Below are 15,333 nucleotides of genomic sequence, written 5' to 3' on the forward strand. Positions count from 1 at the left end.
GGTGAAAGAAGGCTGTTTTTGTAACTTGATTGATGTGATTTTTAAAAGATAAGTTGCTGTCTAAAATAACTCCCAGGTCTTTTACCGTTGAACTAGTAGTTACAGAACAACCGTCTAAATGCAGGCAGGAAGGTGCACACAGGTGGATTATGTTCTGTGTAGGAGATACAACCTGAAGGAGATTGGAGACTGTAAGGTGTTGGCGGGGGACAGTGTAGCTAGACAGCATCGGATGGTGGTCTGTAGGATGATTTTGGAGGCGAAGAAGAAGAGGAGGAGAGTGAGGATTGAAAGAAGAATAAGATGGTGGAAACTGAAGGAGGAATAGTGAAGTGTGAGGTTCAGGGAAGAGGTCAGACAGGGGCTTGGGGGTGGTAAAGAGGTGCCGGATGATTGGGCAACTACTGCAGGAGTGATGAGGGAGGCAGCTAGAAAAGTACTTGGTGTGACATCTGGAAATAGAAAGCAAGACAAGGAGACGTGGTGGTGGAATGAGGAAGTACAGGAGAGCATTAGGGGAAAGAGGTTGGCAAAACAGAAGTGGAATCGACAGAGTGATGAGAAAAGTAGGCAGGAGTACAAGGAGATGCGGCAGCAGGTAAAAAGGGATGTGGCGAAAGCCAAGGAAAAGGCATATGAGGAGCTGTATAAGAGGTTGGACACTAAGGAAGGAGAAAAGGATTTATACCGATTGGCCAGGCAGATGGACCGAGCTGGGAAGGATGTACCGCAAGTTAGAGCAATAAAGGATGGAGAGGGAAATGTGTTGACTAGTGAGGAGAGTGTGTTGAGAAGATGGAGGGAGTATTTTGAGCAGCTGATGAATGAGGAAAATCAGAGAGAGAGAAGGTTGGAGGATGTGGAGTTGGTGAAGCAGGATGTAGATAGGATTATTAAGGAGGAAGTGAGAGCAGCGATTAAGAGGATGAAGAATGGAAAGTCGGTTGGACCAGATGACATACCGGTAGAAGCGTGGAGATGTTTAGGAGAGATGGCAGTGGAGTTTTTAACCAGATTGTTTAACAGGATTCTGGAAGGGGAGAGGATGCCTGAGGAATGGAGAAGGAGTGTGCTGGTACCGATCTTTAAGCATAAGGGAGATGTGCAGACCTGCAGTAACTACAGGGGAATTAAGTTGATCAGTCACACCATGAAGTTATGGGAAAGAGTAGTGGAAGCCAGGCTGAGAGAAGAGGTGACCATCTGTGAGCAACAGTATGGTTTCATGCCGAGGAAGAGCACCACAGACGCATTATTTGCTTTGAGGATGTTGATGGAGAAGTATAGAGAGGGACAGAAGGAATTGCATTGTGTATTTGTGGATTTAGAGAAAGCGTACAACAGGGTGCCGAGAGAGGAGTTGTGGTATTGTATGAGGAACTCAGGTGTGTCAGAGAAGTATGTGAGGGTGGTGCAGGACATGTATGAGGACAGTGTGACGGCAGTGAAGTGTGCAGTAGGTACGACAGACTGGTTCAGGGTGAAGGTTGGACTGCATCAAGGATCGGCCCTGAGCCCTTTCCTGTTTGCAGTGGTGATGGACAGGTTGACGGACGAGGTCAGACAGGAGTCTCCCTGGACTATGATGTTTGCAGATGATATTGTGATTTGTGGTGAGAGTAGAGAGCAGGTTGAGAAGAGCCTGGAGAGGTGGAGATATGCGCTGGAGAGAAGGGGAATGAAAGTCAGTAGGAGTAAGACAGAGTACATGTGTTTAAATGAGAGGGAGTGCAGTGGAGTGATGCGGTTGCAGGGAGAAGAGGTGGAGAAGTTCAGGTACCTGGGGTCAACAGTGCAAAGTAATGGAGAGTGTGTTTGAGAAGTAAAGAAAAGAGTGCAGGCAGGGTGGAGTGGGTGGAGAAGAGTGACAGGAGTGATTTGTGATAGTAGGGTATCTGCAAGAATGAAAGGGAAAGTTTATAGGACTGTGGTGAGACCTGCGATGTTGTATGGATTAGAGACAGTGGCATTGAGTAAAAGACAGGAGGTGGAGCTGGAGGTAGCAGAGCTGAAGATGTTAAGGTTTTCGTTGGGAGTGACGAGGATGGACAAGATTAGAAATGAGTTTATTAGAGGGACAGCACATGTAGGATGTTTTGGTGACAAGGTGAGGGAGGCGAGATTGAAATGGTTTGGACATGTGCAGAGAAGGGACATGAATTATATTGGTAGAAAAATGCTGAAGATGGAGCCACCAGGTAGGAGGAAAAGAGGAAGGCCAAGGAGGAGGTTCATGGATGTGGTGAGGGAAGACATGCAGGTAGTTGGTGTGAAAGAGGCAGATGTAGAGGACAGGGTGGTATGGAGACGGATGATCCGCTGTGGCGACCCCTAATGGGAGCAGCCGAAAGAAGAAGTGTTCAATAGTGTCAATTATTCGAGTAAATGTACTTTTTACTCCATTATATTTTAACTGACGAGTGTCAACCAGCCCTGAATATTTGGTTTTATTTTATCTAAAATAATTTCCTTCACCTTTATATGTTCATTGAATATTAATAGTTCTTCTACTTTGTGACATGATTCTGTCATTGTTAACTGAAGCCCGTTTTTGAAAGATTTTTTTTTCACCGTTTGGTTGGTCTTTGTTTTATTGTTTTGATGTTGGTTAATGAAGTGAGGTGTTTCATTTCCTAAATTTCAAATCAAACACCTCACAAATCGGCTGTTTTTTTTCTAACGTGTGTCTTCACGTTGATGACCAGTGCATCTTTGGGCCTACGTGCAATACAAGTCAAACACTCAAGTACATATTGGAATTAGTGACTTTTAACCTGTGATAGTTTTTTTCAATAAGATCTTTGCTTTTACTCAAGTATGATTTTCAGATCTTCTTTGCACCTCTGGCAGGGTTCGGCATGCTCCTGAGGTACCAGGGACCAGTGATCCTGTCTCCTTCTTCTCTTCTGTTCCGTCTGATTCATTTGCCTGGGCTCCCTTTTGAGTCTGGTTCCTCTTAAGGGTTCTTCCAAACACATTTATACACACCAAACCTATTATTATAAAACTTTATTTCTGTGAAGCTGCTTTAAGAAACTGTCACCGCTGCTGATCATTTGCAGAGCATGTAAATGTACAATGAAGCGTTCTTTTTAGAAATCTAAAAGAAAGAAAAAAACAATATAAAGAAAACTCTTATATGAGGTGTTTTTAAACTTCGGATCAACGGTGTACCTTTCGGTTTATCAGTATGTAACAGATCAGGTATCTCACACCCGGCTGTTTAGACCTCTCTTTATTTATGCTAAATAAAAAAAAAAAAACAGAATTGCACCATAAACAAATATTTTGTGGGGGGGGCAAATCATGAAAGATTCATTACAGAAAGAATGAGGATTGTTTCAGATCACTGTAATCACAACAGAACAGACTCTGGGCTCAGACATGCTTTTTTTCCCCCCATTTCACCCCCTGCTCTCATGTCGGGCTTTAGAATGTTCACTGATCAATCACAAAATAACTTAAAAGGTCCACACAGAATCTGAAATGAGAGGTCAGCTCCTCAGGATGTTCCTGTGTAAATGGGGACAGAATGTTCCTCAAAGCCTTCCAAACACAGGAGCTTCAGGTCCATGCTCCTCATACAACGATCGTGAGAAGAACCACCGAGACCATCCATCAGTCGGTCTCTGTCCTTTGCTCAAGTCTATCACTCAGTCTGTCTCCATGGCCCCACTGTGGGACTCCTTGGACACCATAAGTCTCATCAGCTTTCCGTGCAGCTTCTCGATCTTCTTGACATCCTGCGCCTGATCCGTTTTGTACTGCAAACACTGAAAAGCACAGAAAAGGCAGTCAGAAATCAAATGTGAAAGAAACGTGTCAGTCCGAGGATCGGATTTGCTGAGAAAAGGAACTGACCACGGCATTATCTGTGACCTTCATACACAGGTTCCCGTCACAGTGGCGATATTTCAGCACGACTCGGACCTGCACAGAGAAATCCAGCGTTTAGGTCCATTCAATATTCACATTTACACTGTACTTCCGAGTGTGTGTGTGCCCAGTATGTGAAGGTGTATGTGACCGAGTAGTTGTGTGAGTAAGTGGTTGTGTGCGCGAGTGGGTGTGTATTAGGGGTGGCACGATACATGGAAAAACACCCGAACCGTTCGGTTCGCTTGTCTCGGTTCGGTTCGTGTGTGCGTCGCACGGTTCGACGCATGCGCAATGTAGCCCCGTGCTCAGTTTCGCCTCAGACAGTTTCGCGTGAACATACATAGACAGTAAAAGTTGAGTAAGGACTGCTGCAGAAATGGCAAGTGGAGGAGATAATGAAGGCTGCACGGAGTTGGCGGATGCGCCAGCGGCGTTTAAAACCGGTGTGTGGAAACATTTTTAATGTTACTTACGATGACAACGGAAATAAAACAGTAGATTGAACTGTGACTGTGTGCAAGCATTGTGCAAAATGCATTCAATATGCTAATGGCAACACTTCTAATATGACTGTTCATTTGAGAAGACATCACGACAATGTGTCGATAAACACAAACAGGAGAGAGCCGGTTAGGAAACAACTTCTACTGTCCGCAGCATTTAAACAGCCGCTCAGTGATCAGTCGACAGGGCAATAGCCATAACTAAAGCATCAGGGATGTTTATAGCAAAAGATATTCAACCGTGCAGCATGATTAAGTGTGAAGGATTTCGTCAGCTGATGAATGTACTCGAGCCGTGGTTTAATATTCCCTCTCGCCGACACTTTTTTTTTTGCCAAATAAACGAAAAGCATGTCATCATCAATGTCTTCTCTCTTGCTGTATCAAAATCTCACCTAGCTTTTACTCAGAGATGGTCCCAATAATGTGATTAATAAAGCTAATAAGCTATATATCAAATGCTGAAGGAAATTTCCGGAGTGTTGAAGAGTAAAAGAAAAAACAAAAACCGTACAGAACCGAAAACCGTGATACGAACCGTGGGTTTTGTGAACCGTGCCACCCCTAGTGTGTATGCGAGTGTGCATGTGTGAGTGAGTGTGTGCATGTGTGAGTGAGTGTGTGCATGTGTGAGAGTGTGTGCATGTGTGAGAGTGTGTGCATGTGTGAGTGTGTGTGCATGTGTGAGAGTGGATGAGAGTGAGTGAGTGAGTGTATGTGAATGAGTGTGAGTGAATGAGTGAGTGTGAGTGAATGAGTGAGTGTGAGTGAGTGCATGAGTGAGTGTGAGTGAGTGCATGAGTGAGTGTGAGTGAGTGCATGAGTGAGTGTGAGTGAGTGCATGAGTGAGTGTGAGTGAGTGCATGAGTGAGTGTGAGTGAGTGCATGAGTGAGTGTGAGTGAGTGCATGAGTGAGTGTGAGTGAGTGCATGAGTGAGTGTGAGTGAGTGCATGAGTGAGTGTTTGTGTGTGCATGAGTGAGTGAGTGTGTGTGCATGAGTGAGTGTGTGTGCATGAGTGAGTGTGTGTGCATGAGTGAGTGAATGAGAGTGAGTGAGTGAATGAGAGTGAGTGAGTGAATGAGAGTGAGTGAGTGAATGAGAGTGAGTGAGTGAGTGTGTAAGTGACTCGATGATTGTGGTGGTGAAGCAGCTGTAACCGTTTGGTCTTGAACATTTACACTTTTACAGCGATAAAACTGTTTTAACGCGACAACACAAAGTAAAAACTCGAAACGGGGGGGGGACGGACACACACACACAACGCGATCGGGTTTTAAAACTGCTTTACCTTCATCGGATCCGTCAGATAGAGTTTTTCTGCCGCCCGAGCAAACTCCTCCCAGGTCTGATAGTACGGCATGATTTAACAACTAGTGATCGGGACAGGAATATTTTAACCACAGGTCCTCGCCTCTGCCTTGCTACAGCTCTATACCACATCAGCGAACTCAGAGGAAGGCAAACATGGCCGCAATAAGAACCATCCTGATTGGTCCGTTTTTGAACCAATGAGAGCGCAGCTTTATTGTCACACGTAAGCACTAAGTGCGCCTATGATCTATGATTGGTGTGGTACCTAATATTAATGACAAAATATTGATTATTGATAAATATGTTCATTACAAAAGCTATACAATATTTTGTATTTGTATATGCGATTTATATAATTCACATGTTTTAATATTTTGAATCAACTGAGTACAGCCTGGTATATCTGCAGGTTAGACTCAGGTCACGTGGCTTTATTGTTATTTCAAGATGCTACATAAAAAAGACAAAAATGAACAAAGACACAAGCAGACCTACATACAGGACAACATAAAATTCACAGCTGCAAAAAAACCACAACACATTACGATAAGTGCCAAAAACAGAACAATAGATAGGAACAGTAAAAATATATCTTTCATTCAATAAATTGTGTGTGTGTAAATATGATATGTGGATGCTTCATACCTTTTGCCAGGTGGCAGAAGGGTAAAAAGTGTGAGAGGTAAGCTGGGTCTTACATGATGCTGGTGGAGAGAAAAGCATTCTGCAATCCTGCAATTGCCTTGCAATCAGAGATGGTGCAATTCTAGGTAGTGATACTGCTGCTCAGGATGCTCTTGATTGCCCCCCTGTAGAATGTGGTGAAGGTGAGTGGTGAGAGCTGAGATTTCATCAAGCCGTCTCATAATTTAGACACTGCTGGGCATAGTAATAGAGTTGCTGTTGGGGGACCATGTGAAGCTCTCTGCCAGTGAACACCAAGAGGTGTGGGGCTCTTGGTCATTTCTACTGGAAGACAATGATGGGCAGAGGAGATTGGTTGCCTGGTGTTCTCCTGAAGTGAAAACTACCTCTTTTGTTTTGTCCACATTCAGAGAAAGCTCTCTGTAAGATGACTCGACATTCTTTCTGATGAGACCCATCACGGTTGTGTCATCAGCAAACTTGGTTTGTCACCCAGTTTAGGATGAGGTTCCTGTTTGAGTCTGGCCTCTTGGTGATCAGTCAGTGGTGTTAGGGATGCTATTCCTGGTCCAGACTGACTAAGTCTTCCACCTCAGGAAGTCCAGGATCCAGCTGCAGAGAGTTCAGGCCCAACAGGCTAATTCAATTTAATTCAATTCAATTTATTTTTATTTGTATAGCGCTTTTAACAATGAATATTGTCTCAAAGCAGCTTACACAGATAATGTGGTGATTAAAAGTGAATATGTTCTTTATAAGTAAGTTTGTCTCAATCAGGAATTAGGAGGAATAATTGTCTTGAATGCTGAGCTGAGGTCTTTAAACGGATGTCTCCTTTTTGTCCAGGTGGGTGAAAGTGGTATCCTTAAAGCACAGGGCTACACAGAGAAATAGTGAAAATGTCAGTGAGAACATCTGCCAGTTTGTTTGCACATTCTCAGAGCAATCTGATAGGAAAGTTTCTGGTGCTCTGATGAATTTCTTATCAACTGGACACCACTTGCTACTGCTGAGAATGGCCACATCTACAGCTGAAAAAACTGAGGTTACTGTGGAAACCAGTAAGATGGATTTGGAGTGTAAGTAATATAAACACTCACTATAATGTCTGTTTTAGACTCAACTGTCCATCAATGACCAGTTAATAGCTTCATGATGGAGCTGTAATGAATGGACATTCAGATTCACTCAGTTGAGGATAAATTCCCTTTCCAGTCTGGTTTCTCTTAAGGTTTCTTCCTTATACCATTTCCATATAGTTGCATCATACCTCTGACTTGTTATAAATATATAATGTATATTCTAATCTCGTTCTGTAAAGCTGCATTCTGACAAGTCAAGTCAAGTCAAGAGGCTTTTATTGTTATTACTACTATACACAGTGGTACACAGTACACAGTAAAAACCAGACAACGTTCCTTCAGTACCCTGGTGCTACACTAAACAACATAGAGCTATAACACAACACAAGGCTAAATAAAGACAATATCCAGTGTTAAAAGTGCGATACAAATAAAACATTAAAACTGGATTCAATACAGTTGAGATTATTCTGGACAATGATGCAATGTTTGAAATTTTTGCCTTTGTATACCACCACAATGGATTTTAAAATGAAACGATCAAGACGTAATCCCATGGGTTTAACAAAAATATTGCATTTTGGATTTTTTAAATTGCTTTTCCTATAATTAATTGTTCTGATGATATTTTCACAGTTAAGAAGAAGGAATTAACAAAACCTGGCATGTTTACTGTTTAAACCTCAAAGGATTTAACAAGAATTATGTTCATTGTTTACGAATTACAGCTATATATTATATAAGCCTGTCCATTTCGGCAGGCTCAAAAGTAACTGGACACTGCAGTGGACCATAGTCATATAACTTTTGTAATTCATATTAATACCCTGCAACTAAATATTCAGGTATTTGTGTTTGTTTTTAAAGGTGTGTGTGTGTGTGTGTGTGTGTGTGTGTGTGTGTGTGTGTGTGTGTGTGTGTGTGTGTGTGTCTGTCTATCTGTCTGTCTGTCTGTCTGTCTGTCTGTCTGTCTGTCTGTCTGTCTGATTTTTATTCAGTGTCTGTCAAAAGTTAGAAAACACTGAGTCTTGTATGGTTTGTAAGAGACAAGTTCATGTTCCTTTTGTTTCTATGCAACAAACTAGATCATCAGAGCCAGAGCTTCTGTGCTGCGCTCTGTCAGTCAGCCACTAGAGGTCCTCAGAGAGATTTTACGTATTTGACGTATTTTACTTAAAGTTTCCTTACGTAAACTGAATATCAGGATATAAATTATACTTTTTTTTTTTTTTTTGGAAAATCTACAGAGTGTTACGTGTTTAATTAGGAGCACTTTGTGCATCTATTAATTACATAGTGAGTATTTGTGTGTTGGCCGTTGTGTAGATGCCTATAGGTTTAGTAGATGTTTTGGTCCATGCTGCAGGAGAAGTCGGCGAGATGCTCAGGAACAGGAGCAACAGATTCTTCTCGCCTCCTCTGTTTATCCAGAGGCACGAGTTTGTGATTGAGTTTGTGAAAGCATCCAGGCCCAGAACGGTAACAAAACTTTAACTAGATATCTGCTCTCCCGAGAGCTTCTGCACTGCCACGACTGAAGAAACTGAATTTGTTTGTTTGTTTAGTTGCTGGATTTAGGATGCTCTGAATGTGCCCTGCTGAGAAAACTGCGATTTCATCGCCACGGTCTAGAAGTACTGGCGGGCGTAGACATCGACGGCACCGCCATCCGACAAAACATGTCAGTATTTTCCTTCATCATCAATTAATGTGATGGCTTTAATAGTGCTGAGGATTTGTTGTCTCTGGTGTGAATGATGGACCTGATCTTTGGCATTACTGTGTGCTAGGTATGCCTTAGCCCCTCTCATGACTGAATACCTCCAGCCAAGTGCTAGACCACTGACCATCCAGCTTTATCAAGGCTCCATCACTGAGACAGAGCCGTGCACCAAGGGCTTCGATCTCATCACCTGCATGGAAGTGTGAGTGCATTCAAACATATTCCATCTGCGTTCATGATTGATGATTCTGAGTAAGATGCCACTGATGGTTTAAATGTATGATTTGATGCCCTGTTTTAAAGCATGGAGCACCTTCATCTTGGGGAACTGGGGAGGTTTTCAGATGTTTTGTTTGAGCACATGGAGCCACGCGCTGTGATCATAAGCACGCCAAACGCCGACTTCAATCCTTTGTTTCCAGGATTAACAGGCTTCAGACACAAAGACCACAAATTCGAGTGGACCGGAGCACAGTTTCAAGCTTGGTAAGCCTTCAAATGTATACATCTCTGTAATGTGTGTATGTCCTGGGTTCAATCCTGAGCTTATAGTGTCTTGTGTTTTTCTTTGCACATTCCCACCATATCCACACAGATACAGCTTTCCTATCATTGCATAGTACAGGTCCACAGCAACGAAATCCAGAAGTGCAAATAGTAACAACTGTGCAAAATGACAAGTGCAGATAAATATATGTACAGCAAATAAATATAAAGGCATATATATATATATAAAGTGTATGTATGTATGTATGTATGTGTGTGTGTGTGTATGTATGTATGTGTGTGTGTGTGTGTGTCCAATATGAGGAATGTAAATTGTTTGAAGAACTGTATAAAAGTTATACACAGTGTATATACAGATAGATATGTAGAAGGTAAACTAGGATTAAAAACACTTTTATTTATCCAGAGATGATTCAGAATTTACAGAGTGGAGCAGAAATGTGTAGCAGTAACATATCGGTGTCCTAGCAGTGTAGTGTGGAGTTCAGTAGTGTGACGGTAGATTGGGAAAAAGCTGTCCCTGAACCTGCTGGTTCTGGTGTGTATGTTCCTGTATCTCCTTCTTAATAGAAGGAGGTTAAACAGTTTGTGACCGGGATGTGAAGAGTCCTTGATGATGATGTGAACTCTGTGCAGACAACACACTCTGTGAAGGTGCTCTATGGCAGGTAGTTGGGTGCCAGTGATGCGTTGGGTGGATTTGACCATCCTTTGCAGGGCTTTTCATTCACACACAGGATAGAGGGAGTTACAATAGCATGCTCTCAATGATGCAACGGGAAAATCTAACTTGAAGCTGGAGATCCGCTCTACTTCATGGGTTTCCTTTGAGTTCACCAGGCTCCTCCCACCTCATTTTCCAATATTTACATTTATCACTGTTGTTCATTTGTGATGCTTTCCCATTTGTGTGGCTTTTCCATGAAATGCTGCTTTGCCTGCTGATGAATTCGTTTGGATGCATTTCTTTGTAAATTGTCAGACTCTTTTTGTAGATCTCTGAATTCAATTTTGTTTCTAGAAGACATTACAGCATTTGTAGAGATTAGTGAGTCTGTTCCATGCTTCTGCTCGGATCTCAACATCTGACATATAATCATGGATAGCGACTCATCAGATGAAGCTTAATCCCAGCAAAACTAAACTGCTGGTCATCCCAGGTGATTCATCTCCAGGTCATTACACGACTTTCTGATCTCCCCTTCATCCGCTGCTCACAACCTTGGAGTAACCACAGACAATCAACTGTTATTTTCCTCACATGTTGCTAATGTGACATGATCATGCTGGTTTCTACTCCACAACATCAGAATGATTTGACTAATTATATAAGATCAAAAAATGTATCTGCCCCCTCTAACCTTAAAGCTCTGATCACTCCTTGCACTGCACCATGCTCTACCAGATCTTCTAGCACCGCTCGACTGGTCTCTATTTTGCAAACTAGTGAACTAGTGTTGATTTATTCATTGATAGACTTCAAAGCAGTTTTGCACGTTGCTCTGGAAAAGGCCATAAATGTAAATGCATGCAAGCCTACGGCCTACCACCACCGTGCTTCACTCACGAGTTGTATGTTTTGGATAACCAGATCCTTTCTTTCTTCCCACTCTTGGCTTTCCATCACTTTGGTAGAGGTTTATGGTTTATGTTTCTGCTTTCTTTAACTCCTAAACTGTGGAGGATGTTGGTGATGTCGCTGGCTGGTTATTATTGGCTGTTGATGGTTTGACATGATCTATGATTATTTGGTTCTTCGAAGTTCTTCCTAGATTTGTTGTCATAGCAAAAGATTTGTAAGCTCAAACCTGGTATGTAATGTTATTTTACATAATCAGAATTAGACCATGGCTTTATAAGGGAATAAGACATGGAAAATCTGTTACAAAAGATACAAACTTGATTCTAAAAAAAGTTGGGACACTGTACAAATTGTGAATAAAAACAGAATGCAATGATGTGGAAGTTTTAAATTTCAATATTTTATTCAGAATACATAGATGGCATATCAAATGTTTAAACTGAGAAAATGTATAATTTTAAGGGAAAAAACAAGTTGATTTCAAAAATTTCATGGCATCAACACATTTAAAAAAAGTTGGGACAAGGCCATGTTTACTACTGTGTGGCATCTGCAAACATCTGGGGACTAAGGAGACAAGTTGCTCAAGTTTAGGAATAGGAATGTTGTCCCATTCTTGTCTAATACAGGCTTCTAGTTGCTCAACTGTCTCAGGTCTTCTTTGTCACATCTTCCTCTTTATGATGCGCCAAATGTTTTTTATGGGTGAAAGATCTGGACTGCAGGCTGACCATTTCAGTACCCGGATCCTTCTTCTACGCAGCCATGATGTTGTAATTGATGCAGTATGTGGTCTGGCATTGTCATGTTGGAAAATGCAAGGTCTTCCCTGAAAGAGACGACATCTGGATGGGACCATATGTTGTTCTAGAACTTGGATATACCTTTCAGCATTGATGATGCCTTTCCAGATGTGAAAGCTGCCCATGCCACACGCACTCATGCAACCCCATACCATCAGAGATGCAGGCTTCTGAACTGAGCGCTGATAACAACTTGGTTTGTCCTTATCCTCTTTAGTCCGGATGACATGGCGGCCCAGTTTTCCAAAAAGACCTTCAAATTCTGATTCGTCTGACAACAGAACAGCTTTCCACTTTGCCACAGTCTAATTTAAATGAGCCTTGGCCCAGAGAAAACGCCTGCGCTTCTGGATCATGTTTAGATATGGCTTCTTTTTTTAGTTTTAGCCTGCAACGGCGAGTGGCACAGTGGATTGTATTCACCGACAATGTTTTCTAGAAGTATTCCTGAGCCCATGTTGTGATTTCCATTACAGTAGCATTCCTGTATGTGATGCAATGCCATCCAGTATGGTTTTCAGGCCTTGACCCTTACGCACATAGATTGTTCCATATTCTCTGAATCTCCTTTATGATATTGCTCCGCTATTTTTCGCCACAGCATTGGGGGAATTGGTGATCCTCTGCCCATCTTGACTTCTGAGAGGCTCTTTTTATACCCAATCATGTTGCCAAATGACCTAATAAGTTGCAAATTGGTCCTCCAGCTGTTCCTTATATGTACATTTAACTTTTCTGGCCTCTCTCCCAACTTTTTTGGAATGTGTAGCTCTCATAAAATCCAAAATGAGCCAATATTTGGCATGACATTTAAAAATCTCACTTTCAACATTTGATATGTTATCTATATTCTATTGTGAATAAAATATAAGTGAGATTTGTAAATTATGAGATTTGTAAATTATTGCATTCCTTTTTTAATCACAATTTGTACTGTGTCCAAACTTTTTTGGAATCAGGTTTGTAAAAATAAAAAAATAAAAGATATTGATAAGATATTTTTTCTTTTTTTGTGAAGCTAAACAAAATGGAATTTAAGGGAAAATATATATATATATTTTTAAATCCTAGGTTAGTGGGAAGACCAGGTTACCAACGACTGCCACAGGTTTTGTTAGCCAACAGGGTGAAATTTGCTTTGAGAATGTTGATGGGAAAGTATAATTTGTGGATGTAGAGAAAGCATATGAGAGGGTGCCGAGAGAGGAGTTGTGGTATTGTATGAGGAAGTCCGGTGTGTCAGAGAAGTATGTGAGGGTGGTGCAGGACATGTATGAGGACAGTGTGACAGCAGTGAAGTGTGCAGTAGGAACGACTGCATCAAGGATCAGCTCTGAGCCCTTTCCTGTTTGCAGTGATGATGGACAGGTTGACGGACGAGGTCAGACAGGAGTCTTTGTGGTCTATGATGTTTGCGGATGATATTGTTATTTGTTGTGAGAGTAGGGAGCAGGTTGAGAAGAGCCTGGAGAGGTGGAGGTATGTGCATCCAGAGGTGGAGAGAAGGGGAATGAAAGTCAGAAGGAGTAAGACAGAGTACATGTGTGTGAATGAGAGGAAGGGCAGTGGAGTGGTGCGGTTGCAGGGAGAAGAGGTGGAGAAGTTCAGGTACCTGGGGTCAACAGAGAGTGTGGATGATCTGCTGTGGCAACTCCTAATGGGAGCAGCCAAAAGAAGAAGATCCATTTTGAAGAATAGCCATTAATCAGTTATCGGCAATTACGATCCAATCTAGCTCTCCGTATTGGTCAAGTATCTGTATTGTATCTGTGAGTGTGTGTGTTGCCCTGAGCTAGACGGCAAGGGGTGTACACTTACCACACACTCACATGATAGGACAGAATTGGATAGAAAATATGTAAAAAAATTTTTTATAAAAATTTAAGAATAGGAATCGAAATAGTTACTGAAAGTGATATAAGTTAGTAAGTTAGAAATAAATTAGTGCAGTATGACAGCATTGTTAAGACGCCTTTCCAATTGTAATACCTATATTTTGATTTCATTTCTTTAGGGCCGATGGGGTTTGTAGGAGATATGGCTATTCGGTGGAGTTCACAGGAGTAGGAGAGGCTCCTGGTGATACCAGAGATGTTGGATTCTGCTCCCAGATTGGAGTGTTCCATAAAGTTGATGGTGATTTAAATGCACAAATGAACAACATGGAGCAGGAGCCTACAGTATATCAGCTGGTAGGTAGTGAATGCTGTGATGAACAGAGGGAATGTTTCAATTTCATGCCTGTCATTTCAACTTTCTCTTCTATTCATTCCTGTTAGCTGTACAGGGTGGTTTACCCAAGCCTCTGTGACAACAATATCTTTCAAAGGACTGTCATTAGTGAAGCATTATACAGAGCAGAGAAGCTGAAGACAGAATGGCTGAAGGCTCAGGAAGGTGAGCAGAATGATTTCACCACCTCTGAACACACGCTTTCAGCTGCTGAGTTGTACCGCCAGGGGAGTTTGGTGTGTGTGCCACTCGTAAGCGTGTGGGCTGCTTCCACAGTTCGAGCTTTATGCAGGAATATCCAGCACCTCAGAGCCACCCTGCAGGTGGACTTGGGAATACAGCTCGATGCTGACAGAGAAGCTATAATGCTGCCTGATGATTATGAAGAGGAGGAAGAGGAAACGGATGAGGATGGAAAAGCAGAATGTGTGCTACGGTCTGTGAACGACAATGTAGGAGAGGACTGGGAGAGTGAACTTTGATAATTTTCTTATCTTGGAGACCTCTGTAACAACACCACCTTTTGGCGCTCTTGTCAGCTTTACAATCAATAAAGGACAATAATCCAATTACTGACAGGCCAGTCTGTTATTATGCACAATTTCTGCCCCATGCATTAGTAACTGATTATTTCAACAGTCAATTCTGTATGATTACATTTTCTGTGTAAAGTATCTTGGTATGTAACTTTAACAGTCAATATCTCATGAGAGTGTGGGAAAGGCTCACATACTGTATATCAAATCTACAACTACAACGGGTGTGTGTGAACATTTTACAACTGCAATTCCCAAAAAAACATTTGGAAATGTACATTCAAGGTTATTTAGAATTTGTTAGCTGCAACTTGTTTCGCTGAAATAGATGTCCTCCAGGCATCCAATTTTCATTTTCATTGCATTCTGTTTTACAGTGTCCCAACTTTTTTGGAGTTTTGGTTGCAAAGGTTTTCATTAAAATTGCAGGATTTCTAATGAAAAATCTGAACCATGGGTATGAATATGGTGAAATTATTTCTATTTTTATTATTTTCATCCTAGGCTGGTCTCTTCAGACGACAATTC

At 41.8% G+C, this 15,333-nt stretch overlaps 2 protein-coding genes across 2 annotated transcripts; one reads left to right on the forward strand and one right to left on the reverse strand.

Moving 5' to 3' along the window:
* Positions 1-2,995: 2,995 nt before the first annotated feature.
* Positions 2,996-5,876, reverse strand: srp9 (signal recognition particle 9). Its single transcript, XM_083563255.1, has 3 exons — positions 5,673-5,876; positions 3,862-3,930; positions 2,996-3,773 (listed from the first exon to the last, which is right to left on the reverse strand). Exons 1-3 carry the CDS (start codon positions 5,742-5,744, stop codon positions 3,654-3,656), a joined length of 261 nt encoding a protein of 86 aa, XP_083419381.1. The 5' UTR covers positions 5,745-5,876; the 3' UTR covers positions 2,996-3,653.
* A 2,787-nt stretch (positions 5,877-8,663) lies between these two features.
* Positions 8,664-14,838, forward strand: henmt1 (HEN methyltransferase 1). The gene is made up of 6 exons (XM_083563087.1): positions 8,664-8,901; positions 8,988-9,103; positions 9,213-9,347; positions 9,449-9,631; positions 14,052-14,229; positions 14,317-14,838. The coding sequence occupies exons 1-6, from the start codon at positions 8,749-8,751 to the stop codon at positions 14,749-14,751; spliced, it is 1,200 nt and encodes a 399-aa protein (XP_083419213.1). The 5' UTR covers positions 8,664-8,748; the 3' UTR covers positions 14,752-14,838.
* The last annotated feature ends 495 nt before the right edge of the window (positions 14,839-15,333 follow it).

This window comes from Silurus aristotelis (assembly GCF_946808225.1).
Source record: "Silurus aristotelis genome assembly, chromosome: 15".
NCBI classification, from domain to species: Eukaryota; Metazoa; Chordata; class Actinopteri; order Siluriformes; family Siluridae; genus Silurus; species Silurus aristotelis.